This window comes from Terrapene carolina, unplaced genomic scaffold, assembly GCF_002925995.2.
Source record: "Terrapene carolina triunguis isolate 2854851 unplaced genomic scaffold, T_m_triunguis-2.0 Scaffold454, whole genome shotgun sequence".
Classification (NCBI taxonomy): Eukaryota; Metazoa; Chordata; order Testudines; family Emydidae; genus Terrapene; species Terrapene triunguis.
In genome coordinates, this window is record NW_020664805.1 from 1,647,927 (window position 1) to 1,671,884 (window position 23,958).

Sequence of the window (23,958 nt, forward strand, 5' to 3'; positions counted from 1 at the left end):
CAGCTTTGCAGAGCTGCTGACTCTGCCAGCTGCAGTTGCCGTCAGCGGGAGCCAGGAGCACTCAGTATGCCTCAGCGCGCTCTGGAGGGACAGGTCCCGAGTGCGAATCCCGGATCTGTCACTGGTTCCCTGCGTGGGCTGCTCCCTTTGTCTCTTCCCCGTCTGTGAGTTAGGGTGACGCTGGGCTCTCCTCTCCCAGCATCACCAGTGCCGTGATACTCGATACTCCGGTGCTGAGTGAGCGCCCGTGGGAGAGCCCACAATGAAACGGATAATTCAGTGTTCAGGGCAGGCTCTCGGTTGGGTGCTGGTACGGCCGGGCCACGCACTGAATGACGAGGGTAAAGAATCGCGAGCTGCTCGTTCTCTGCGCACCATCCGTCCTGGCACGGAGGGAGGCAGGATCCTATGGGAAGAATCGAGCGTAGGCATGCGACGAAGGCTGTCTCAAAGCGCAGACACACAAGGCAGCCGAATTAGGGTCACCCGGGAAACCGTAATTCTGGCGTTTCCTGTCTTCCCTGTGCATGACGCCACTACCTGAATAATGATCGGTGAAGGCAGTGGGTTCATGTGTAAGCCTGGGGGCAGGGCCCGGGAGCCCCATAACCAGCGCTTTCAGCAGGGGGGCTCCGCCTTTGGCTCCTGCTCCCCAAATAGTTGTCTGGTTTGTCTCCTGGGCTTTGACTCTTCAGCCATTAATCTTTGTGCAGCCTGGATAAATGCTCTGCATGTTCCAGCCCAGGCCTCCATTGCCTGCCCTCGGCTTAGCTCAGCTCCATCCCCTGCCGCTTCTCCAGCCTTCCCGCAGGGCTGCCCCTCACGGCCGCCAGCTGCCACCAAGAGTGGTGCTGGAGTGAAAGCGAAGGAGGCCAAAGCCCCCTCTCCTGGGCTGGGGGTGGGGCTGCCTGTCCTGGTCTCCCCATCTTGAACTAGGGATAAGGATATCTTCTTGCCTCTGTTCAGAACCCCCCTCCCCCCCTCCCCCCCCGGCAGTGTCTGTAGCTCCCTGGAACGGCTGGGAGGCCCTGGACTTGCGTTACTGTATGGCAAGCTGCTCCCATCAGCTCCTGCCTTCCCTCCAGTGAGCCTGGCAGCATGTGGCTGAGCCACGGTGGCCACACTGGGAGCCACAGGCCAGCTGCCCTCCCCGTGCGCCAGCGACTGCCATGGCAGAGCCGTGTGCAGGCATCTCCAGCACGCACCACTGTGAGCGCCCCTCTGGAGTGGCAGCTCCCTGAGCTCTGCTCCATAGCCATAGGGCTCAGCTTCCCTAGGAGGGCGGAGCTCTGCCAGGGCCATCCCCGGCCCCTCTTAATGAGCCCCGGCAGCACCGCGTCCCCATTTGCATCCTCTTTCGCCCTTGGACATCCCCAGGGTCAGACATGGCCTCCGGCACCCAGCTGAAGAGCGAGCTGCAGGTAGAGTATCCAGCCACGTCCTCCCGGGCCCCCGCTGGGTGGCGGGGGGGGGGGGGGGGGGGGGGGGGGCGGGGCGGGCGCCCCCCCCCCGCGCCCGGGGGGGCGGGGGGGGGGGGGGGGGGGGGGGGGGAGAGTGTGCATGGCTCAGGCTGCCCTAAACGCTGTTCTGGGGGCTGACCCCACACCGGGGCCCTCTGTGCAGGGCGTTTGCTATGCTGTGCGCAGAGACACTTCGCCCTGCATTCTCTCCCCACTCCCACCTCGAGGGGCTTGGTCCTGTTCCTCTCTCATGCTGCACCCTCCCTCCTAGCCTGCCCCTGCTCAGGAAGGGTCTGCCCCCTCGGCACAGCCTGCTGGGGGTTTACTTTGTGGGCTCGTTCCCATGGCCAGCCGGGAACCCAGCCAGGGAAGCCCTAGCAGGGGTTAGAGCTGCTTAGTGTGACCACTGAAGGTATGTCTACACTGCAGTAACCCCCTGGCACTGAGTCTCAGAGCCCGGTTAGCTGACTCAGGCTTGGGCTGGGGGGCACACAATAGCCATGTGGACATTTGGGCTTGGGCTGGACCCTCCACTCCTGCCCCCCATGGGGTCTCAGAGCCCAGGCTCCAGCCTGAGCCCAAACATTTACCCGCCAGTTTTCCTGCTCTGCAGCCCCAGCCCGAGTCAGCTGACGCAGACCAGCGGTGGCTGGGCCGTGGGTCTTCTATTGCAGTGTAGACGACCGGAGAGCCCAGCCAGCTAGCAGCACTAGCACCCAGATGGGCTATTGTGAGCTGCACCAGCCTGACACAGACTGGCCTGCTGTCCGGGGCTGCTCGCTCACCCTTCCAGGACCTGAGCCCGCAGCGTGGCAGCGGGGGTTCCTGTGCTGAGCAGGGTTTTCCAGGAGCACCTGCTCGCCTGGCTGTGGGACAGACAGAGCAGCGGTGCTGCTGCACTGAGGCAGTGTGTGTGCGCTGCTGCGAAGCACTGTTGTGTTGCATGGTGACCTCTACAAGGGTGGAGAGGGAGCGAGGCCGGCGGCGGGGGTGGGGGAAATGCTGCAGTTCCACAAACATAATGAACGGCATTGATTTGTAATAGCAAACTCTACTCTAGATTCCGGATTGCTGGGGGAGGGGACCCACAGTGACCCCAATTCCAGCCTCTTCCAGCCCACTATGGAGATGACTCCTTGCTGCCTGTAGGAGGCAGGGGGGACAGGTGTTCAGGTGACAGCAGAGGAAATGGGAGCAGCAGGTTGGGTGTGGCGTGCTGAGAACCCTGCAGGGGGAAGTCGGTGCCGGAGAGGCAGCTGAGCAAGGCAGGGGAGCCCGGGAAGCAGCATGACCTTGGTTTTGGTGCAGCCCAGCCAGTTAATTGTTTGAGTCACATATTGCCTCCAGCTTCGGCTGCGGCTGCTGTCAATCTCATTGTCTCTCATAGGGCAGGAGTCCAAAGGGCAGCTGGGAGCACTCCCTGGCCCTTAAAAACACCAGGCTGTGAAAGGACAGCTGCCATGTGGAGGAGCTTGCTGGCGAACCTGGGGCTACAGCCACCATGACTTCATGCATCCAGTCCAGGATCCCATGTGGGACCTGGGGAAAACGGCCTAGAAGGGTGCTGCACGTTTACTGGGCTTCCCATCCCAGTAGAGAGCAAGTGCAGGGAGGGCTGTGGGAAATGTTTGTGTCTCTGTTGGTTTGGGGGTACACAGAACCCCCCCCCCCAAGGACAGGTGCAGCAGTTCAGGGCAAAGCCAGGTGGGCAGAATTCCTTGGGCAGAGACAGCCCACACCTGCACTGGCTTTGCTGGGGCAAAAGTTGCTCGGTCAGGTTTGGGGGTTGAGATCTCTGAGCTCAGCATGTGGGGGAATGGTTTTGGCTCATACTTATCTGGGCAGAGCTGGGATCCAAAGCAGGAGAACTCAGCTGAGTGTCTCTTCTAGGTTGTGGGGTTCAGACCTGAGTCTTGCTTACAGTCTGCTCTGCACCGGCTCTCAGCATGGCTGGCCCCTCTGTGCCTTGCCCTGGCTCATCCATCCTGAGCTCTGCTGGCCCTGCAATGGCTGGCCTGGCTCTGGGCTCTTGGCTGGTAAAATGATCTATCTGACATAGCAATAGGAAGTGATCCTCCAGGCTGGGAGGGGGAGAGAACTTGTATGTCTCGACTGCCCAGCTCCCAGGTATTGTGGAGGTTGGGAGGGATTTCCAGTCTGGCCTGAGGCCCCCCTTCAGGTCTCACGTGGGCAGCAGAGAGGAGTGGGGGCTCCTGCATGCTTTGGAGGGCTCTTGGGTGCTGCAGAGCTACTTTGCACTGGGTTCAGGGCTGTTGCCCGCAGGTTGGAGGTCTCTGTCCTCAGAGCCTCCCATGGTGACCCTCCAGGGAATCCCTCCTTGCTTGGGATGCCTTGTAAACAGGCTGTGGAGAGTGTGTCACTGGAGGCGAGAGGGACCCAGTTCCTGGGCCAGAAGCCATGAGCCTGTTGACCTGCAACAGCTCAGGTGTGTGCTGTGTTCTTCTCTGGCCAGCTCCTCCCCTCTCCCAAGCAGTCTGTCCCTCTGCTCCCATTGTCAGAGGGAGCTGCATGCCCAGGCTGGGTAGAGGCTGGAGCCCAGTCTGCCATCAGGGGCAGACTGTGGGTGCAGAGCCGAGCACTCGGCTCTCATTGAACGGGATGCCCTGGCCTGGCCCAGGCACAGTCTCCTCCAGGGTAGGGGACCCCCTGCTGGGGAAGTGTCAGCAGCAAGCTCCTGTGTGTGTGTGTGGGCGGGGGGGGGGGGGGGGGGTGAAGGTGTGTGGATTGGATGGAGGAGGCGGCCTGGACGTTAGGGCAGTGACTGAGCAGTGCAGCGTGCCAGAGGGCTGGGGAGGGCCCAGGGCATGTCCGTAGAGGCTTCCCACAGCCTAGGGGACTCCTGTCATTTTCGGCCATGGCCATGGTAGCACTGGTGAAGCACTGGAATGGGTTACCTAGGGAGGTGGTGGAATCTCCTTCCTTAGAGGTTTTTAAGGCCCGGCTTGACAAAGCCCTGGCTGGGATGATTTAGTTGGGGATTGGTCCTGCTTTGAGCAGGGGGTTGGACTAGATGACCTCCTGAGGTCCCTTCCAACCCTGAGATTCTCTGATTCTATGTTTCATGGTGGGTATCAGGACTCTCATGAAATGGCAGTGCCCCCTGCCGCCCCTGACCCAGTGGGCTGGGACCCCAGCGAGGGAGGAAGGCAATTCTCCAGTCCCGCAGGGATTTCACACGCAGCAGTGACAGCCTGTGCTCTCCAGGGCGAAGGGCAAATCTGCTAGCACGGGAATGGGAGGAAGTGACATAGCTGCTCCTTGCTGCTCCATCTGCGGCCTGGTCCGGGCTGGGCCCTGTTCTCAGGTAGGGCTGGCTCCTGTGGTATTTGCAGGCACTGTCTCCCGCTGAGGTGCATTTAGGGACCTGTGGGTGCCTCAGGCATGCAGGCCAGGCCCCTGCTTAACCTTTCCTCCCGGGCTCTAAGCCCTGGGGAGCCACTTAGGGATGGGAAGAGCAGCACCTAATCCTTTCCTGAGCACTCTGCCATGCCTGCTATTCCTAGTGCTCCCCAGTTACAGGACAGCAGGCTCTCCATCCCTGCCTGCCTGCGAACAGGACTTGTTCTCTGCTGGGGAAGGCGGGGAGCGAGGATGTGAGCCAGCCCCTCGGGCTGCTCTCCCTGGTCCCTGCGCTGTGAGTAGTGTGCCTGAAATGATGAGCAGGAACTGCCAGCTGCCCCAGCCCGCTCAGCTGCTGTGGTCCCAGCCTCCCAGCACAGGAGAGGGAGCTTCACCACTGCAGGTGAGAGGCCCGGGCCTGGGCCTGACCTGCAAAAGTCTGTGGGTGGTCCCCAAACCGAGCAAAAATTGGAACGAACCCTTGGTCTGGCTGTGATGTTCACCGTCCGTAATGCAGCTCTGTCACATGCCGGTGAATGCGTGAACACGGGAGATACACGCAGGGGCTTGCATGTGCAGCCAGATACACAGAGCCACACGCTCCCCGCACATGCAGCCACACAAGCCATCTCCCAGGGGAGCTGGAAGGCCTTTTTGCAGGGTGGAGGGGGGATTATTTGGGCCTTCTCAGCAAAAGGGGACAAAGCTAAGTTGGAGAACCCTGCAGAGGGTGAGGCCAGCCTGTTTCGCTTCTGCTTCTAACCACTTTCTTGGGCTGGGCAGTTGGGGTTTTATAATTGCAGCAGATAATGGCAATGTTTAATTTTAAGCGGTTTCGATATTTAAATGTTCACAGTTGCAGGAAGTTCTGGGGATCAGACTAATTATTTAATGACAGCAGATGTTGATATTCAGAAAGTTAAAGCACAAATTAACACACAAATTATCCACATCCCATGTCAAAATATACCAAGTAAATCTCCTTCCATCCACTCTGGTATGGCCTCAAGCAGCAGTTCTCTTACTTTGCCGAGCTGTAAATGATGATTAGCGTCGATGGAGGTATTTATTATCGGGCTGTGCATGCACAGTGAAATCAGCCCTGACCGTTACCTATCTGTGACACCGGCATCCCTGTGTGCACATGCAGACGCTCACCTGCATGATGTGCACGTGCCCATATATACAGACCTACGTGTAGACACTGGCAGACTCATTGCAGACAGGGGCACATTCAGATGTGATGGGAGCCCCGTGCCCCATGCACATCCAGACATAAGACAGGATAGGAGGAAGCCAAAATGTGGCAGCAGGAGTTGGGGCGTGGGGGGGTGGGGCTGGCTAGCACCGCCTGCAGTGTCCATCGCCTTGCCGCACGCGGGGGCGGCTGCGGGGTGCACGGGTTGTGCTGTGTTGAAGATGCAGCAAGTGCCGAGCTGTCCCCAGCACCCAGAGTTACTTGTGGCCCCTGACGGTCTCCTTCGGTAGTGCTGCCTCTCCACTGATCTCTGGCAGTGCCGGTACAGAGCTCATGCAGGGCTCGCAGACACACCCGGCTGTGCTCTCCGCAGGGAGCTGTGCAGTTCTGGCTCGAGCCCCAGTGGGGTTTCCCCAGCCAGCTGCCTTCTCTCCCTGCCTTTGATCTTTTCTGTCTTTGATTCCTTTTCTCCATCCCACCCCACACTCTCTCACCCCTCACACGCTGCAATCAGGCAGCAGAGTGTGAGGGGGGCCCAGATGCTCCTGGAGACCCCGAAGAGACCCAGCCCTGTGCAGTGGAGCAGGCCGTCCCTGGGGAAGGGGCCAGCCCCTGCCTCCCAGAGCATGCTGAGGAGCCGGCTGAGACGCAAGCAGTAAGAGTCTGAACTGTCTCTCGAGGTGCATGGGAATGTCCCTCCAGCCTGGGCCATCCCCACACCGCTCCCCAATGGGTCCCCAGCCCTGACCTCCGGGAGCCCTGAACCCTTCGGGCGTGAGGAAGATCCTACCACTTTGCTGACCCATCCCCATGCTCTCCCAGCCCCCCTCTTGGTGCATGTGATTATTAACAGCAGATTCCTTGCACGCCTGCATTAACGACCCATACGGCGGGGGGTGGGGCTGGGGCTGGTGGCACTAGATATCTACAACAGCTGCTCAGCTCCCAGTCTATAAAGTTCCACCTGAGCTGAAAGTAACCTGCAAACGCGGGTAACAAGCCCTGCGACGGGACTAGTGGGCGGAGCGCATGGGCTCGTTCCGCCTGCCCTCGCTCCGTCATGTCTAACTCTGCATAAACCAGCACGCTCCTCTCTCTGCCCCGCTCCCCCTGGCTGCCCCTGATCTCCCCCCCACTCTCCCTCCCCCCGCACTCCCTTCTCTGCAGATAAAGCGCTTCCTGAAAGGAGACTCGGAGGAGGCAGAGCTGGCCCAGTTCCTGAAGGAGTTCCCTTCAGGCGAGAGCTTTAGGAAAGTGGAGCTGGAGGAGGGCAAGAGGGCCCATGGCCAGGGGCCCGTAGATCCCGGCGTGTTCTCCAGCGTAGCCCAGCCCATTGCCGATGAGCTGCTGGACGAGAAGGAACTGAGGCCCTTCTCCCGGCCTCGGCCCCTGGACTTTCAGCAGCACATCGCAGCTCCGGCACCACTGAGCCCCTCGCGGCCGAGGAGCCCATGGGGCAAGCTTGATCCATACGACTCTTCTGAGGTACGGTGCATCCCGGGCCAGGCCTCTCAGTCGACGAGGAGCTCCAGCCTCTGGGTTACTGGGAAGCAGGGAGCCAGGTGGCTTGTACAGCTCTGATCTGCTGAAGGATCTGCCCGTTCGCTGTGCGAGACGCCAGGGATCAAGACACCTACACACTGGGGCTAGGGCTCGCATGGGCTCCTAAATCCATTGTGCCTGACAGCCTGGGTCTGCGATGGGCCGAGCGCTCCTAGATCTCGCATGGACTTCCCTGGAGCTGAGGGTACTCGACTTGTGCCGGGATTGGCTCCAAAGTGTACCAAGTCCCTGTGCAAAGGCCTGTCCCTGCCTCCTGGCCTCTCCTTGCTAGGCGGCAAGGACGATGCTGTGCACTGCCGCAGCGGCCGGGTACCCTGTGAAATGTAGGTGCTGGCCCTCACCCCTGTGGAGGGCGGCCTCGCCTGCCCCGGTCTCCGATGCTGTCCTGCTCAGGCCTGTGAGAGCGGTGCAGGCATCCCGTACACAGCTGGCCGGGGAAAAGCCAGCCTGAGCAGGCATATCTGAGGGCAAGCCCCAAAGCTGGGGAATTCAGACACTGCCTCACTCCCAGCAGATGGGCTCTGTAGTCATCAGCGAAGGCTCTTCCCCTGCCCATCGGGAGCTCTGGACTCCTTCAGCCGGAGCATCCCTGCCAAGGGCAGAGGTCAGAGGGAGCCCTAGCCTGCTTAGGGCTTTGGCGACAAGGGCCAGGGCGTAGAATGGGGCTGGCTGACTGCTCTCCATCCCAGCGGCGGGTATGCCCCGGGGGTAAGGGGGGAGTGAAATGGTGGCACTCCAGATTCACATGCCCCCCTCCTCTGCCCTGCAGGATGATAAGGAGTACGTGGGGTTTGCGACGCTCCCCAATCAGGTCCATCGGAAATCGGTGAAGAAGGGGTTTGACTTCACGCTGATGGTGGCAGGTAGGGGCACCCCTGAGGCCTCACCCAGTAGCCCTACAAAGGGGCCCCCAGGCACAGGTGTGCTGGGACAGCTGTGGGGGAATGTGCCTCCTGCTGCGGAAGCAGAACTGACCTGCACGCTGGCTGAAAATGGGCAGAGGAGGAAGGAAGAAGAGACCCCAGCAGTGCAGATTGCGGGAGCTGGGCAGGTGGATTCACACTCCCGTGTTCAGGAGCCCAGCATGTCCCGGGAACTCAGCCGCAGAGCACAGCGGAAGAGATGCACGTCTTCCATTCCTCTCCCCTGTAATCCTGGGAGTGCCTGGGCTCCAGCCATGCCCCTGCTGCTGCTTTTGGGGAGGATTCCGGACACATGGGGTCTGTGGGTTGAGGTCACACTTCCTGGGTTGTGGTGCTTTCGTTTCTGGAGCAGCAGCTCCGGATCCTGTCTCTTTGGCACGTGCCCTGGGACCCTAACAGGGGCCAAAGGAACCCAAGCCTCTTGCCTTGCTTCTGATCTCCATGAACTGTTGTCTTTCTGCTTTCCCCAGGAGAGTCTGGCCTGGGGAAATCCACCCTGGTGAACAGCCTCTTCCTCACTGACATGTACAGGGATCGCAAACTCCTCAGTGCAGAAGGTAAGAGGAGAGATCAAAACCTTCCCTGTCCCAGCCAGCTGGGAGCAGCCAGGGGATCGGCAGGGAGGGAGCAGCCTGGCCCACTCAGCAGGGAGCACTACATGTGGGGCTTGCTAGAGCTCAGTGCCTGGTAGGAGGCAGCTATGGGTGACGCAGCATAGACGGGCTGTTCAGGTGAGAGGGACGGATCTTCGGTGGGGTTTCCTGCTCTCTTTTGAGGACGTTCTTATGCCGGGGCCTTAGGAGTGAAGTGAAATGGGCGACTGGGCAAGATCCCCGGCTGGTGGAAATCAACGCCCTGGAGCTGGTCGAAAGCGTCTGCTCCTTAGACGGAGCTTCAAGAACACAGTGAGGGAGTGGGATGCTGTTGTAGAGACCTTCCTGTGAGGGGTGAGACTGACTGGGGGCCTCTGGCAAAACATCCCCCACCAGGGGGAGTCCTGACTGGGGGCCTTCTGGGAGAAGCCTCCCCGCCCCCGAGGGGAGCTCTGACTGAGGCCCTCTGGGTGGCATTTATTTGGAGAGATTGTGTAGAGTTCATACCTGTGGGCGTGGGTCGGTTCCCACTGACGCTAGTGGGAGCTTTGCTTTGGCCCTCTCACGCTGGCACAAGGAGACCCAGCCCTGCACAACAAGGGCAAAGGGTTTGGCCCACAGGTGTCCTAGTCCCCGTCAGGTCCAGTTGGCTGGCGGCTCCGTCTGTGCTCCCTGCCGGGTTCCACTGGCCCAAGCTGACCTGTTCCAGGCCCCCTGCTGATGAGCTCAAGGCGGGGTCGGGTGGGTGGCTGTTTCCTGACTGGGATCGTCTCGAACATAGTTCCTGGGGTGGCTCCAGCTGCTCTGGGCGCAGGCAGACTGTGCTAGTCCTTGGGCAGGTGGCACATCTCCTGCTCTAACATCCAGCAGGAGGCCGGCTTACTGCTCTGATTAGCGCAGTGAGGATCTTGTCTGGCTTCTCAAAGGCTTGGCTCCTTTCACCTCCGCTGCAGTTAGCTGGTGTGCTGACGCCCACTTGCTGAGAGCAGAGAGGAGTCTCCATTTCCCGCTGCAGATGAAACACTGCTTTTGTCTCTGAGGGTGTCACGGAGTGTGGGGGGACACAAGGCCCTGCACCCCTGGCTTCCTGCGATTTACCATGACTCTCAGCCAGCCAGTAAAGCAGAAGGTTTATTTAGACGACAGGAACACAGTCCAAGACAGGTCTTGCAGGCACAGACAACAGGATCCCCCCCAGTTAGGTCCATCTTGGGGTCCCAGGGCACCCCAGCCCCCTTGGGAGGTCAGAGCCCTGTCTGCCTCCCAGCCATTCCACCAGCCAGCTCCTGAAACTCTGCCTTCAGCGACCCCTCCCACAGCCTTTGTTCAGTTTCCCGGGCAGAGGTGTCACCTGGCCTCTAACCCCTTCCTGGGTTCTCACGTTACATGCTCAGGTATCTTCCCTCAAGACCAGTCTCCCATCCCCCAATGCAGACCGTCCTAGCCAACCTCCCCTGCCTTCCCAGCCAACACTCCCCACTCAGCATTCAAAGACCACATTAAGAACAGTCCAAGTTCGTCACAGAGGGTTTTTATAAAGAACAACTGTAGCTATTGCCATCTCCCGTGGCGCCCCGGTAATGGGCCCGCATATCCATTGAAGGGTTTCCCCTCCTTTCCCAGCCGCTCGGCTCCCTGCGGCCACAAGTGAGCAGGACTAGGCCTGTGTCCTGTCCAGGACAAGTGAGCAGGACTAGGCAAGCCCAGCCCCCTCCTCCCCCCCCCGAGTGAAGTGTGTCACTTGAATGACCATCACTGATCGTAAGTGTCCACTGCAGGGGTCCTTCCTCAGTATCTGGCTAGATGGCCTGGTCTGGCAGTCCCTGTGTCCCAGCCGGAGCAGAGCCGATGGGTGCCACGCAGAGCCGCCCTCATCCCTCTGCTGCCAGAGAGACGAGCTGCTTGGACTGGGAGGCAGGAAAGGTGGACCCACATGATCACTGTCCCCCAAGGGATGAGTTACAAAGGGTGGGGTTTAGAAAGTCTTCAGCCTGCCCAGGCCCCTCCCGCCTGAGCACTTGCCTCATGCACAGGAGAACACGTCTGCTGTACCAACCCCATCCCTCTTGCTTGTATCGCTGAGAAACAGGCTTAAGCCAAACAGCTAGAGCTGCTCTTTAAAGGAAATAAGAGTGTTCACACAGAGCTTTGTACCAGTTTAACTACAGCAATGTAAGCACCGTTTGTGAAAAGCCTTCTCATGGCGGCACGGCCAGAGAAGGAATCAGAGCCCCTTGTTGGGCTCGCTGATTATCCGCAGCAGCCGGGTAGAATCTCCTCAGAGTCTGAAACATTTTCACCCCTTGTTCAAACATTTGGGGTGGGGAAGGGCAGGGGGCAGGGAAATCACAAAAACGTCATTCCAAACTTTCCTGTTTTTATTTTGTAATTTTGTGAATTTCAACATTTAGACAAATTCCCCCCCCAGGTTTAATGGAGATGTCTGTGGGTGCTGGAAGCTTCACAGGTCGCAGCTTGAATTAGTATTCTCTTGCACATCCATTCCTGTAAATACATTAGTCTGAAACATGACTAATGGGCCCCTTTGGATTGTTCATTATTCAGCCATCCAATCAGTGAGCAGAAACAGAATCAGGTAGCTCAGATGACCAATCGTACCTCACGCGTAACGAGTATTCACAACAGCCTGAGCAACACACAGGCTGAACATTGCTTGCTCACGTATTTGGGTGTAACGATTGCCTCCATGGAAAATCAGGATTAATCCCGCACGATTTGTGGACTAGAGCAGGAGCTAAATTCAGCCAGCTTTGAGCTCTGCAGCTGGGTTCGGATGGGGTTCACGCCCTGTTATACGGTAGGATGTATGCAGAGTACAGCTGGGGTTTGAGATCCTGCCTGGACTGGAGGCAGTTAGAGAAACTATCCTTGGATTTATAATGGAACCTGTTTGCTGGGGAAGTCACTGAGGCCCAGATCCTCCAAGGTAATATAACTGGGCTCCTAACTTCCACTGATTTAGTCCAATTAAAGTCCTAACTACCCCTGCAGCTCTGGGTTGGAGTGACTAACTGCCAAGCCCCCGGTGCTGCCCTGCCATCACTTGTCAGCACCTCGGCCACAGCGGACGGAAAGTCACAGATGGTTAGTTTCTGGCACAATCCCCCATGTGTCTCTGGGCTGAAGATGGAGAGTGCCCCTGCCAGGAGCCCACTGACTGAGAAAGAGCCTTCCCTAAAGTGGGGGCTTCTGCTTCTGGGGGAGAATGAGCAACCTCCCCCAGCAGAAGCTTCCTCAATGTTTTCAGGCCTCGAGTTGGGTCTGACCTAACCCCTGCATCGGCACCCTCCTCCTCCCCAACACTAGGGTGGAAAAGGGCCTCCAGTCGCCGGAGGGAGTTCTAGGGTCTGTGGTATGCAATCCAAGCTGCAGAGCGGCGCCTGTCTCTGCTTGCCATGAGCCCCTGACCTCTTGCCCAGTGGTTGCAGCACTCCCCTGGCCTGAGCAGAAGACCTGTGAACAGGGATCTGCCACCTCCCAGGAGAGTGCCCTAACCAGGGGCCAAGGGCTGATCTGCCCTGGGCTCCTCAGTCTCTCCTGGTGAAGCTGTTCCATGGTGGGTACAGAATTAGAGCAATTGGAGCAGGGGGACCAGAACCGCGCGTCTCCCTCCCAGGTGAGTGACCTGCCTGCTGGGCTGGCAGGTAGCAGGGAACGCCTGCTCCTCTGCTTCTCGCGGCTGCTTTGGGTGGAGCTGGGCGGGCTGTGAGCGCGCCTGTGGGATCGGGCCCTGCAGCAGAGTGCAGTGGAGGAATGCCCCATTCGTGGCTCTCACTGGGGCTCAGGTGCTGCAGGTCTGCCAGGGGGCTGCATTGCGATGCCCAGAGGCAGAAATGTCAGTGTGTGTGGTCCACGCCCCCAAAGCTACAGATTTTAACCAAAAACTGCTCAGCAGGTCACCTATCACCAGCACCCAGACACCCAGTTCCCAATGGGATCCAAACCCCAAATAAATCCGTTTTACTCTGTATAAAGCTTATACAGGGTAAACTCATAAATTGTCCGCCCTCTATAACACTGATCATAGAATCAAAGAATATTAAGGTTGGAAGAGACCTCAGGAGCTCATCTAGTCCAACCCCCTGCTCAAAGCAGGACCAATCCCCAACTAAATCATCCCAGCCAGGGCTTTGTCAAGCTGGGCCTTAAAAACCTCTAAGGATCGAGATTCCACTTCCCCCCTAGGTAACCCATTCCAGTGCTTCACCACCCTCCTAGTGAAATAGTGTTTCCTAATATTCAACCTAGACCTCCCCCACTGCAACTTGAGACCATTGCTTCTTGTTCTGTCATCTGCCACCACTGAGAACAGCCTAGCTCCATCCTCTTTGAAACCCCCCTTCAGGTAGTTGAAGGCTGCTATCAAATCCCACCTCACTCTTCTCTTCTCTGATAGAGAGATGTGCACAGCTGTTTGCTCCCCAGATATTAATCACCTACTCTGGGTTAATTAATAAACAAAAGTGATTGTATTAAGTATTAAAAGTAGGATTTAAGTGGTTTCAAGTAATAACAGACAGAACAAAGTAAGTCACCAAGCAAAATAAAACAAAAACACACAAGTCTAAGCCTAATACATTAAGAAACTGATTACAGGTAATATCTCACCCTCAGAGATGTTCCAATAAGCTTCTTTCACAGACTAGACTCCTTCCTAGTCTGGGCCCAATCCTTTCCCCTGGTACAGTCCTTGATAGTTCCAGCAGACATCTTAGGTGCAGGGCCGGCTTTAGGCCAATTCCCCCAATTCCCCGGAATTGGGCCCCACGGGTAAGAGGGCCCCACGCCTTAGGCTCACCCGGCGGCGGTTCGCTCCGGCGGCATTTCGGTGGTGGTGGGGGTCCGCTCCAGGGTCCTCGGGGGCATTTCGGCAGCGGAGGGGGGGGGGGGTCCGCTCGGGGGTCCTTGGGGGCATTTCGGCAGCGGTGGGTCCTTCTGTGCCGTGGAAGACGTGGAGCGGACCCCCCACCACCAAAGTGCCTCCGAAGACCCGGACCGCCGCCGGGTATTGGAATCGGGCCCCGCAGTTCCTAAAGCCGGCCCTGCTTAGGTGGAAACTAGGGGCTTTCTCATGACTGGCAGCCCCCTTTGTTCTGTTCCACCCCCTTTTATAGCTTTGTCACAACGCAGGAATCTTTTGTCTCTCTGGATTCCCACCCCTCCTTCTAAATGGAAAAGCACCAGATTTTAGATTCCAGTATCCTGTGAAACCTCATTCTTCATTCCCCATGGGCTGGCCCAAACGTACACAGGAAGGCTTGCAGGTAAATAAACCATCTACAACCAGTTGTCCTAGTCAGTGGGAACCATCAAGATTCTAAACCATCATTAATGGCCCACACTTTGCATAATTACAATAGGACCTCAGAGTTATACTTCATATTTCTGGCTTCAGATACAAGAATGATACATGCATACAAATAGGATGGACACACTCAGTAGATGATAAGCTTTGTAATGATACCTTACAAAAGACCTTTTGCATAAAGCGTATTCCAGTTACATCATATTCACATTCATAAACATACTTTCATAAAGCATATGGAGTGCAACGTCACACTCCCCTCCTCGGGGACGACTGGAGTCCGCGTGGTTACAAATTTCCCACAGGAATTCAAACCACCAAAAGAACAGGAGAGATGCCCCGAGCGGCCAGGGCAGAGTCCTGTGTGCATGGTCAGTGCCTTGGTACTGGGGAAGTGGAGGCAGCATTGTACCCCTCAGCCATGCACAGAGGGGATTCTGTGTATATCTCTCCCCCATCTCACAGGAATTGGGGGCTCTGCTGCCTCCATGGAGAAGGCTGAAGCCCTGCCTGGGGACACCCCCTTTAAGGCTGTCTGAAACAGCTCTTAAAGTGTCAGGTTTCAGAGGGGTAGCCGTGTTAGTCTGTATCAGCAAAAAGAACGAGGAGTACTTGTGGCACCTTAGAGACTAACAAATTTATTTGAGCATAAACTTTCGTGGGCTAAAACCCACTTCATCGGATGCATGCAGTGGAAAATACAGTAGGAAGGTATATATATACACAGAGAACATGAAAAAATGTTCTCTCTGCCATACCAACTGTAATGAGAGTAATTAATTAAGGTGAGCTATTATCAGCAGGAGAAGTGATAATCAAGATGGCCCATGTGCAGCCCAACCAATGACAGAGGCTGAGTGAAGATCTCTGCCAAATGACTCCCCCCGCCCCACGTGTGCCAAGGTGCTGGTGGGCCCAGCACCGCGCCTTGGCTTGGAGCCGTAGAACGCAGCACCTCAGGAATAGCCTCGGAAAAGGGCGGGTTAAATGGCAGAGCCTGAGAATTGCAAACAGGTCACAGATGCTGAAATGACTCCAGGCCCATTTACACAATCCAAAGGGCTCCGCTGCATTAGCTGAGCAGGGGATGGGGGGCGGGCTCACACATTTCCTGGCACGTCAGCCCCCGGAAGCTCGGTCCTGACCGAGCTTCCCTTCTCAGGGTCTGGGGAGCTGCATGGGAACCAAGCGCTTGTCACAGCCAGGGCCCTGAGCAATGTGTTTGGGGCTCTCCGGGGACAAACCAGATCTGTTTATATACGGTCGCTCTACAGCAGGCCAGCTCCTTTGCTGCAGTGCAGGGCCATGACGGAGGCGGTGCCCATATCTTCACTGTCCCCACACTGCAGCCATAGGAGCTGCTATCTCTAAGCAGTGCCAGTGTGGCCTTCGCTCGGGCCCCAGGGCAGCAACCCTCCCTGCACCGAGTTCCCCCTCCGAGGCACGGGGGCAGTGTGGCAGCGTTAATGTAGGCACAGACTGCAGCATGGGGCCTTGGGCATGGCCAGGGAGCGGCTCCTGCTCAGGCTCTTGCCCTGCCCTGGTGAGTGTAAAGAGCCCAGACTCCTCTGGAAATCACCGGGGGACTGATATTCCCGTCACTCCCTTCATGCCGCCCCTTTTCCTCTCTCTCAGGGGAGCCCTGCAGCTGCCTCTTCTGCACTCCTCTCTTTCTACCTCCCAACGTGCTCCCTGCTCCCTGCCCGCCGTGCGTCACCACCACAGGAGTGCTCCAAGTGCCCCTGGCACAGGCGCGCAGTGGGGGAAGCGGGAGCCAGGAGCTCTCTCACCCCCAGCCCCTGCACCCCTGAACAAGGGCCAGGCCAAGTCGAGGGGCCTGCAGTCAGGAGAGCACAAGGGCTGTCCCCTCTGAGCATCCATGGGCACAGATCGCCCCAGAGAGCAAGGGGAGGAGCTGAGAAGAAGCCAAGCCATGGTCCTGCCCCCATACAGCCCTGCCTCTTTGTGCTGTGGAGCTAAGACAATCCCTTCTGATGCTCACTGGCAAGGCACAGCTCTGCATCGCCCCCAGGCCGCGCCAGTGCTCACCGGTACCTGGCGCAGGCTGGCCCTGCAGCTGCCCCACGGGTAACTGATCTGGGTCTCCGCCGTCCTGGTGCAGCCAAGCTCGGCTACCCCCAGCCCCTGCCGGATCAGCCCACTGACTGCTTTTGTTGCTGTTCCAGAGCGCATTACTCAGACGGTGGAGATCACCAAACACGTGGTGGACATTGAGGAGAAGGGGATCAAACTGCGCCTGACCATCGTGGACACCCCAGGATTCGGCGACGCCGTGAACAACACGGAATGGTACGTCCCACAGGAGAGGAAGGGGCCATGGCTCCGCAGTTCGCCTGGCAGGATGAGCAGGAGCCCGGGCAGCCATGCCCACTGGGCAGTCTGGGCCCTGGAGAGAACAGAAATGATACCAAGTACTAGATGAGCGCAGGCCACTGCACACAAACCAGCCCTGCCCCACTGAACTGCTCACATCCTCCTGGGGTGGGGCAGCAGAGACTGGAGGAGGCTCAGGGTGCAAGTCAGGCTTTCTGCTAATGACCTGGAAGCCTGGTGCTCAGTGGCTGTGCGGGACAGACACTGGTCTGGAGAGAGGAACATAAATGCAGTAGTAACTGAGCCATCGTGTGCAAAGGGGTCAATCCCGGAGGGCAGTCCTGGTGTCAGTGCTTGTCAATACAGTTATCGATGACCCCGGAGAGGGAGCTGAACAAAGTGGCCATGTTCATGGCTGGCGCAGAATTCCTGGCTTCTCAGGCTGCCTTGTGGGGTAAATGTCTGGTCTGGTCTGGCTGTTTGTTGCTCCTGTGATTTATCTGCACAATGCATGCACAGCATGTGAGGGACTCAGCCAGGAAAATGACTTTGGTAAGCCAGCCTGGCACACTCCAACTCTTACATCTGCCAAAGCTCCAGGGCTAGGGATGTGTGCATGCAGGCCCTGACCCCACCTATGGTGTGAGGTTCGCCCATTAACAAACCCCATTGTTCTGGATTCATTTCTGCCAGTAAGTCTAGCTTGGGGTGCAGAGAAACACTTAACCTTGAACCAAAGGAAGTAAAGGAAATAATGCCACCTAGCCCTTAAACAGCACTCCAGAGGGAGGGTCCTTATCCTCATTTTACAGATGGGGAAACTGAGGCACAGGGCAGTGACTTGCCCAAGGTCACCAGCCCGCCAGTGGCAGAGCTGGGACTAGAACCCAAGTCTCCAGAGTCCCAGTCCAGTGTTCTACCCACTGGGAAACACTGCCTTTCCCCAGACACAGCTACCGATCAGACAAACCGTATGGCCAACCTTAAAAGTCCAACAATCCTGGCCCAGACCCCAACAGATGATGAGACCGGCCCAGCGATTTACCAGAAAAGATGAGTGGCTTTTTCTCTGTTTGTTTGATCGGCTTCCCACCCCCTCTGTGCCAGTCACAGCGGGGCCAGCTCTGCCACATGCCCAGGGAGGCAGCTGTGGTTCCTGCTGCACAGAGGGATATGCTGGGCTCGGCCCCAATGGTGCTATGCTCTGTCTGAACACATGTCAGAGACAGCCCTTCCCTGAAGAGCTTACAGTGTAATGCAGAGCACAGGAGTGCGTGGGGCTGTGGGAGCTGGAAATGGGGCCAGAGCCCCCAGACGTGTGGTAGCTACACTGGGCAGGATTCAAACTGGTGACAGACACCCAGCACCCTCTCTCCCCCTCCCCCAGGTGTGAAGGAGAGTGAGGCTGCTCTTTTAAATCAAGTTCAGGACCCGGCTCTCCTGCCCTGGACACAGGCAAAATCCCACCCCAACAACTGCTCTCGGTCTCAGGCCACCGCAAACAGCCAGCTCCCATTAACCCAATAAATAATAAACTGCACCAGCAGAACGAATGTTAGTACAGTGTCCCCATTGCACAGCTTACAGTAGACCCCTGCTAACAGTCACACCAGGCTCCTCTCCCTAGCAGCTGTACGTGTTTCCTGCTCCCCGGGCTTAGCAGCTGGGTGTGAACCCACCATCTTTAGTTCCATAGCTCAGACCTCTTCTCCGTTAGCTGCTGTTCTCCGTGGGCTGACCTGTACCGGAGGACACAACTCTCCTCTGTCCCGTGAGCTACACAAATATTTGTGAGACAGCAGCAGAACATGGGGCAGCGGGATCTGTGGCTTGTCTTCCTGCCTGTGGGAGCAGATTGTGAGCTAGTGCTCATAGACAGAGCAGTGCCCGTGTGTGGGTCATCAGGGGCACCGCGGGGGGGACAGCATGAGCTTCTACTGCTTGAGCTAAAGAGGCAGCTATCATAACATGGGTCTAGTAGCAGAGTCCCAGATCTCTAGCTGTGGTGTAATTACTAATGAGTGACACAGAGCCGCACTGTGCTAGTGTGGGCTACAGAAGCACCTGATTTGGCACATCGCTTCTGTCAGGTGAGGGGTGGCTCTGTTACATTTTCAGCACTTTATGATGTGCTCTTGCACATGCTCTGTTATCTTAGCTGAGGCCTGGATGAAGGACAGTTCCCCAGGCCTGCGAGGTTAATTCGGGATGCGAGGCTGACAGGAGGATGAGAATTTCCCCTGATTGCCCTCCGCCATTTGCACTGTCAGAGATCAGATGCTGGCCTGGGTTCTGGTGCAGCCATCCCTGTGTTTCCGCACTAGTGAAGCTCGTAGCTTCTCACATCTGGGGCCCGGCTGGAGAGGCGCAGCACTCCTTGCAGCTTCTGCAGGACAATGGAAGCAGCTAATTCCGAGCTGATGGTCTTACATTTCCTAGTGCAGGGAGTTCTTTTAACATGCTGGCCGGCGCACTGGGGACTGGGCTCACTTGGCTCTCTCCACCCTGTCCCCTCTCTTCCCAGCTGGAAACCTGTGGCTGATTACATAGATCAGCAATTTGAGCAATATTTCCGGGATGAGAGCGGCCTGAACCGGAAGAACATCCAGGACAACCGCGTGCACTGCTGCCTCTATTTCATCTCACCCTTTGGACATGGGTATGGGAAATCCACAGCCGATCCCTCCCTCCTTCCCTGAGAATGCTAAAAACCACCTTACCCACAAGTCCTAGACACAGCACTAGTGAGCTAGACCTGCTGCTCAATAAATGAGTGCTGGCCCTGGGTGTGATGCTCACAGCGCTGGACTCCCAGCCAAGCACTGACGGCACTGCTGCAGGGGTCTTGACTGAGGGCTGCTGTGGGAACGCTTGCATTGCAGGGGGCTCAGCGGGCAGTGGGGAGGCAATGACTCTAGGATGCTCACGCTGCCGGAGTCCTGTCTGGGCACTGCTAGGGCACTGCGCTGGGGAAGCTCACACTGTGGAGTCCCCAGCTGGCACTGCCAGGGCAATGCTTGGCGGATGCTCGCACTGCCGGAGTCCTGTAGCTACGAGAACGTCCTGCCCCAATTTACAGGGCTAACTCTGCTCTCTGTCGACAGCCTTCGTCCCCTGGATGTGGAATTCATGAGAGCTCTCCATCAGCGGGTGAACATTGTGCCCATCCTGGCAAAAGCTGACACCCTGACGCCCTCAGAGGTGGAGCGCAAGAAAAGCAAGGTGAGAGGAGGCCTGGCTGCCTCTGAATTCCTCCCTCCCCCCAGCTCAAGTAATGGACTGCTCCTCCCGCCCCCGCCCCTGGCTGACACTAGGGTCTTTCACTCTGGCACTGCATCTGTACTGGAAAAATGGGAGCCACAAGTCCTCACCAGCGCCGTTAACCATTGACAGCCAGAGGAGCAGCTGTGTGCTTCCTGGGACTCAGCCAGGGTGTCCTGCACGTGTCTGGGCACCAGCCTGGTACAATGAGCCTGTCTACACCCCAGCCTCGGCCATCACTCCCCGGGTGCTGCTGCACCTCAGGGTATTCCGTCCCATTGGGTCACTGTAGCCAAGGCCTGTTTTAAACAGGCATTTCTATAGGGCTCCTCCCAGAGTACCTGAGTGCCTCCCTCAGTATCCCAGGAATGGGAGAGGCCAGGACAGAGAGGGAGCTGCAGAGTCCTACAGGATACTAAGGGAAGGGACAGCAGGATTCAACCCCTTTGAAATGGAGGATGTAAGAGACAAGAGCTGGTCCCTCTGGCCTCATGGAGTCTGAGGATTGGTGAGAAGAGGGAGGGAGGTACAGGCCCAGGCTGCAGAGAGTGCAGCTGCCACACCCTGTGTGCCAGAGGGTCCCTGGGGCACGAGACAATGGTCAGAACTGGCCCTGGGGAGAAAGCGGCCCATGTACCATGTCGGGGACCTGGCCTGTTTGGAAATGATAGGAAATGAACCACCGGTGTCTGGATTCTACTGTTCGGTGTGAGATGGAAGAACAGACAGTAGTTGGCATGTAGGTGAGCATAACGTATTCCTCTCTCTCCCTTAAAATGAGGGTGCTGTAAGACAGGGTGAGTGCCAGAGCCATCAGTCGGGGGGCTTGTTTCTTTGTTCAGATTCGAGAAGAAATCGAACATTACGGGATCCGGATCTACCAGTTCCCTGAGTGTGACTCTGATGAAGATGAGGATTTCAAGCTGCAGGACCAGGCATTGAAGGTGAGCGGATGAGAGCGGCTATCCCACTGAATGCAGCTCAGGGAACAGGGTCAGAGTCACCTGCTAAGCCCCAGGTATATCTTGCGTGACACATGCAGCCAGACATGCCTCAGCCCAGTGGCTTCTACACCCTGAGAAGGGCAGCTTTATAGTCCAGCCAGAAGGGAAACCTTCCTGGATCATCTGTTTACTGGGAGGGAGGCTCTGACCAAGAACAGGAGGTAATGGAATTAGACCCCACAAGGTACGTGCAGAACGCAGCAGCCCCTGGGCATTAGCCAGTTCTGGAGAATCACCTGATCTAGTGAGTAAGGAGCAATGGGAGGGAGGGTTAAAATCCACAGGCGTGGGAGAAGGGTGGGGGATCCCCAAAGGCTAGATCCTCTGAAAAGGAAAGAGGCAAGGAGCACGAATCAGGCAGTGTGGCTGCAGGAGGGGCTGCTCAGAGATCTGACACCCTGAAAATACAGCGTGTAGGGGGAGCAACCAGACCAGTCCGTATTCAGAACCAGCCCAGGGTTTGGAGGGAGAGCGACCAGCAGCAGATAAAGGAATGAGTGGACATGTACCAAAGGACTAAGGCAGCTAGGTCTTCCAAAGTGCGGGCATTAGAAGAGCCCTGGGGGGAAAGCACTAGAAAGAGACAGTGCCCAGGTTAGGGAGGTTTCGAAGCCAGCAGAGTGACAGCTGCCTTTGACAATAAATCTTTTAAAAGAAACCTGAAGGAAAGCTTATAGACTGTGGTCACGGGGACTCGGTGTTACTAGCTGCTGACAGCTGCTGGCAGTGAGGAGAGCTGGACACACACTGCTGAGCGCGTCAGCTGAGTTCACGGCTCCTTTGCCAGAGTGGCCTGTAAAGCACCCTGGGCCTGCTCCTGCTCCCGCTCCCGCTGGCGTCGACAGCAAACCTGCCACTGAGTCCAGCATGGGCAGGATCACGCCTGCAATGGCGTCTCCCAGCCTCCTCCCTGGGCTCCCCCTGCCCAGCCAGCAGCGTCACTGTCACGTTGCTGTCATTCTGAGCTCGGGGGGCACAGAACCAGGGTGGTGGCCCAGCACGAGGTACCGAGCTGCCCTAGCCTGTAGCATGGCACGTCAGGCCCGGATGGTGGACGCCAGCATCACACTGTGCTGTATGGAGCAGAGGGAGGGGCAGCCATCCAGTTGGTTCTCTGGGCTAGTAGGGGATCTCTGCTGGCTACTGAGAGCATGGGAGGTGAGCGGCTGAGTGACGGGCTTGCAGAAAGGACCAGGAGGGCCAGTAAGATGCTGTTTCCCTGCCCAGCTGGCAGGAATTGCAGCAGGATGAACACAGCAGTGATTTGTCGCGAGTCCACTGCTGCTGGGCTGCTAGATCAGCGTCTGGGCCCAGACTCGCCCTGCTCTGGCTCCCATTGAACCGTCAATTTACATGGCTCTTCCGCTCCTAGCCAGCAGCAGCTCTCCAGGTCCTTTCCAGCCATTGCTCTGGGGTGCTCTGGCTCCTGTTCAGCGGGACATACCTGGTACTACCAACCCTGTGTGACCCTTTGCAGCTGGCTTCTCCCTTCCAGGCCATCTCCTCTCTCACTGCTCCACTTTCTCTCCCGCTGGCCCCGCTCCTTCCCTGAGTGCTGATCTCAAGGGGAAGGAGCGCCAGCAGTGGAAAGCTACTTGCACTCCCGTGCCAGGGGCTGGATTTAGCAAGGGCTCAGACACGGTGTATCCTTCCAGTTGTAGTTTGGGCAACTTTGTGCTAGGTGGTGGCTAGTGAGATCCCAGTGAATGCATTAACCAGGCTTGTTAGCAGGACTGCAGAGCAAATAGAGGGGGCGTCTACACTGGAGCTGCCTGTGTAACTTCCACTCAGGTGAACGCACCCGCGCTAGCTGGGTCAGAGCGTCACCGCAGCTGGACAGGCCGTGCGAGTACGTGCATAGGAGCTCCGATGGGATTGTTCTCAGGGCAGCCAGAGCTACACCACTGTAGTGAGCAAGCTGGTGCGGGTGTGTCTGCCCACATGGGGAATGACAACGCCCACTTCAGTGCAGATGGACCCTGGGGTCCCAGAGCACTGGGGCTGGGGGAGGCCGTGGCCAGGAATAACCCCATGGCTCTGTTCCAGGAGAGCATCCCTTTCGCTGTGATCGGCAGCAACACGGTTGTGGAGGCCAAAGGAAGGCGAGTCCGTGGGCGACTGTATCCCTGGGGCATCGTGGAAGGTAAGGCGGGTTTGGCTTGTAGCTCAGCGGCTCAGGGACCACGTCCTCCTCCATGTTCCTGCGTCCACCCCCACCCCCGGGGCAGTGGTGCTCACAAACGGGGACTGCTGCCGGACTCAGCAGGCAGGGCCGTGGCTGGCGATCTCAGTGGGGGTGCTCGGGGGCACTAAGGTGCTGCCCCACCTCCACATGATTTGGGGGAGGCCAGGGCGAGGTCCCCGGCCTGCTGCAGGGCCCTCCTTAGCCCTCATCATCCCCTCGTGCAGCTATGGAGCCAGGCCAATTCAAAGCAGTGCTCTGCCTTTCTGCAGTGCCGGGCCATTTGTTCTCTCAGCCCTCAGCTCCCCCACCCACCTGGGGGAGGCCCTGCTCTGCTAGGTCGCCCCGAGATCTGCCCATCTAAGCCAGGCCCCTCCCCTGCAGTGGAGAACCCTGCGCACTGTGACTTTGTGAAGCTGCGCACCATGCTGGTGAAAACCCACATGCAGGACCTCAAGGACGTGACACGAGAGACCCACTACGAGAACTACCGGGCACAGTGCATCCAGAGCATGACCCGCATGGTGGTGAAGGAGAGGAACCGCAAGTACGGAGGGAGCGGGCACAGGGCCTGTGGGGGTATGGCGGGAGTGGGCACAGGGCCTGTGGGGGTATGGAGGGAGCGGGCTCAGGGCCTGTGGGGGTACAGGGGGAGCGTTCACTGTGCATGTGGGGGCATAGCGGGAAGCCGGCTCAGGGCCTGTAGGGGTATGGAGGGAGCGGGCACAGGGCCTGTGGGGGAATAGCGGGAAGC

General features: G+C 57.8%; 1 protein-coding gene across 1 annotated transcript in view; it reads left to right on the top strand.

Annotated features, from left to right (window-relative positions):
- Positions 1–23,958, top strand: part of SEPTIN4 (septin 4) — an 84,598-nt gene that overhangs the window by 48,019 nt on the left and 12,621 nt on the right. Inside the window, exons 10-18 of the mRNA XM_029913110.1 lie at positions 7,186–7,503; positions 8,351–8,444; positions 8,975–9,061; positions 16,610–16,733; positions 19,282–19,416; positions 19,862–19,979; positions 20,861–20,962; positions 23,069–23,165; positions 23,589–23,751. Of these exons, the coding sequence (XP_029768970.1) occupies positions 7,186–7,503; positions 8,351–8,444; positions 8,975–9,061; positions 16,610–16,733; positions 19,282–19,416; positions 19,862–19,979; positions 20,861–20,962; positions 23,069–23,165; positions 23,589–23,751 (1,238 nt within the window). The remainder of the gene's footprint in view (positions 1–7,185; positions 7,504–8,350; positions 8,445–8,974; positions 9,062–16,609; positions 16,734–19,281; positions 19,417–19,861; positions 19,980–20,860; positions 20,963–23,068; positions 23,166–23,588; positions 23,752–23,958) is intronic.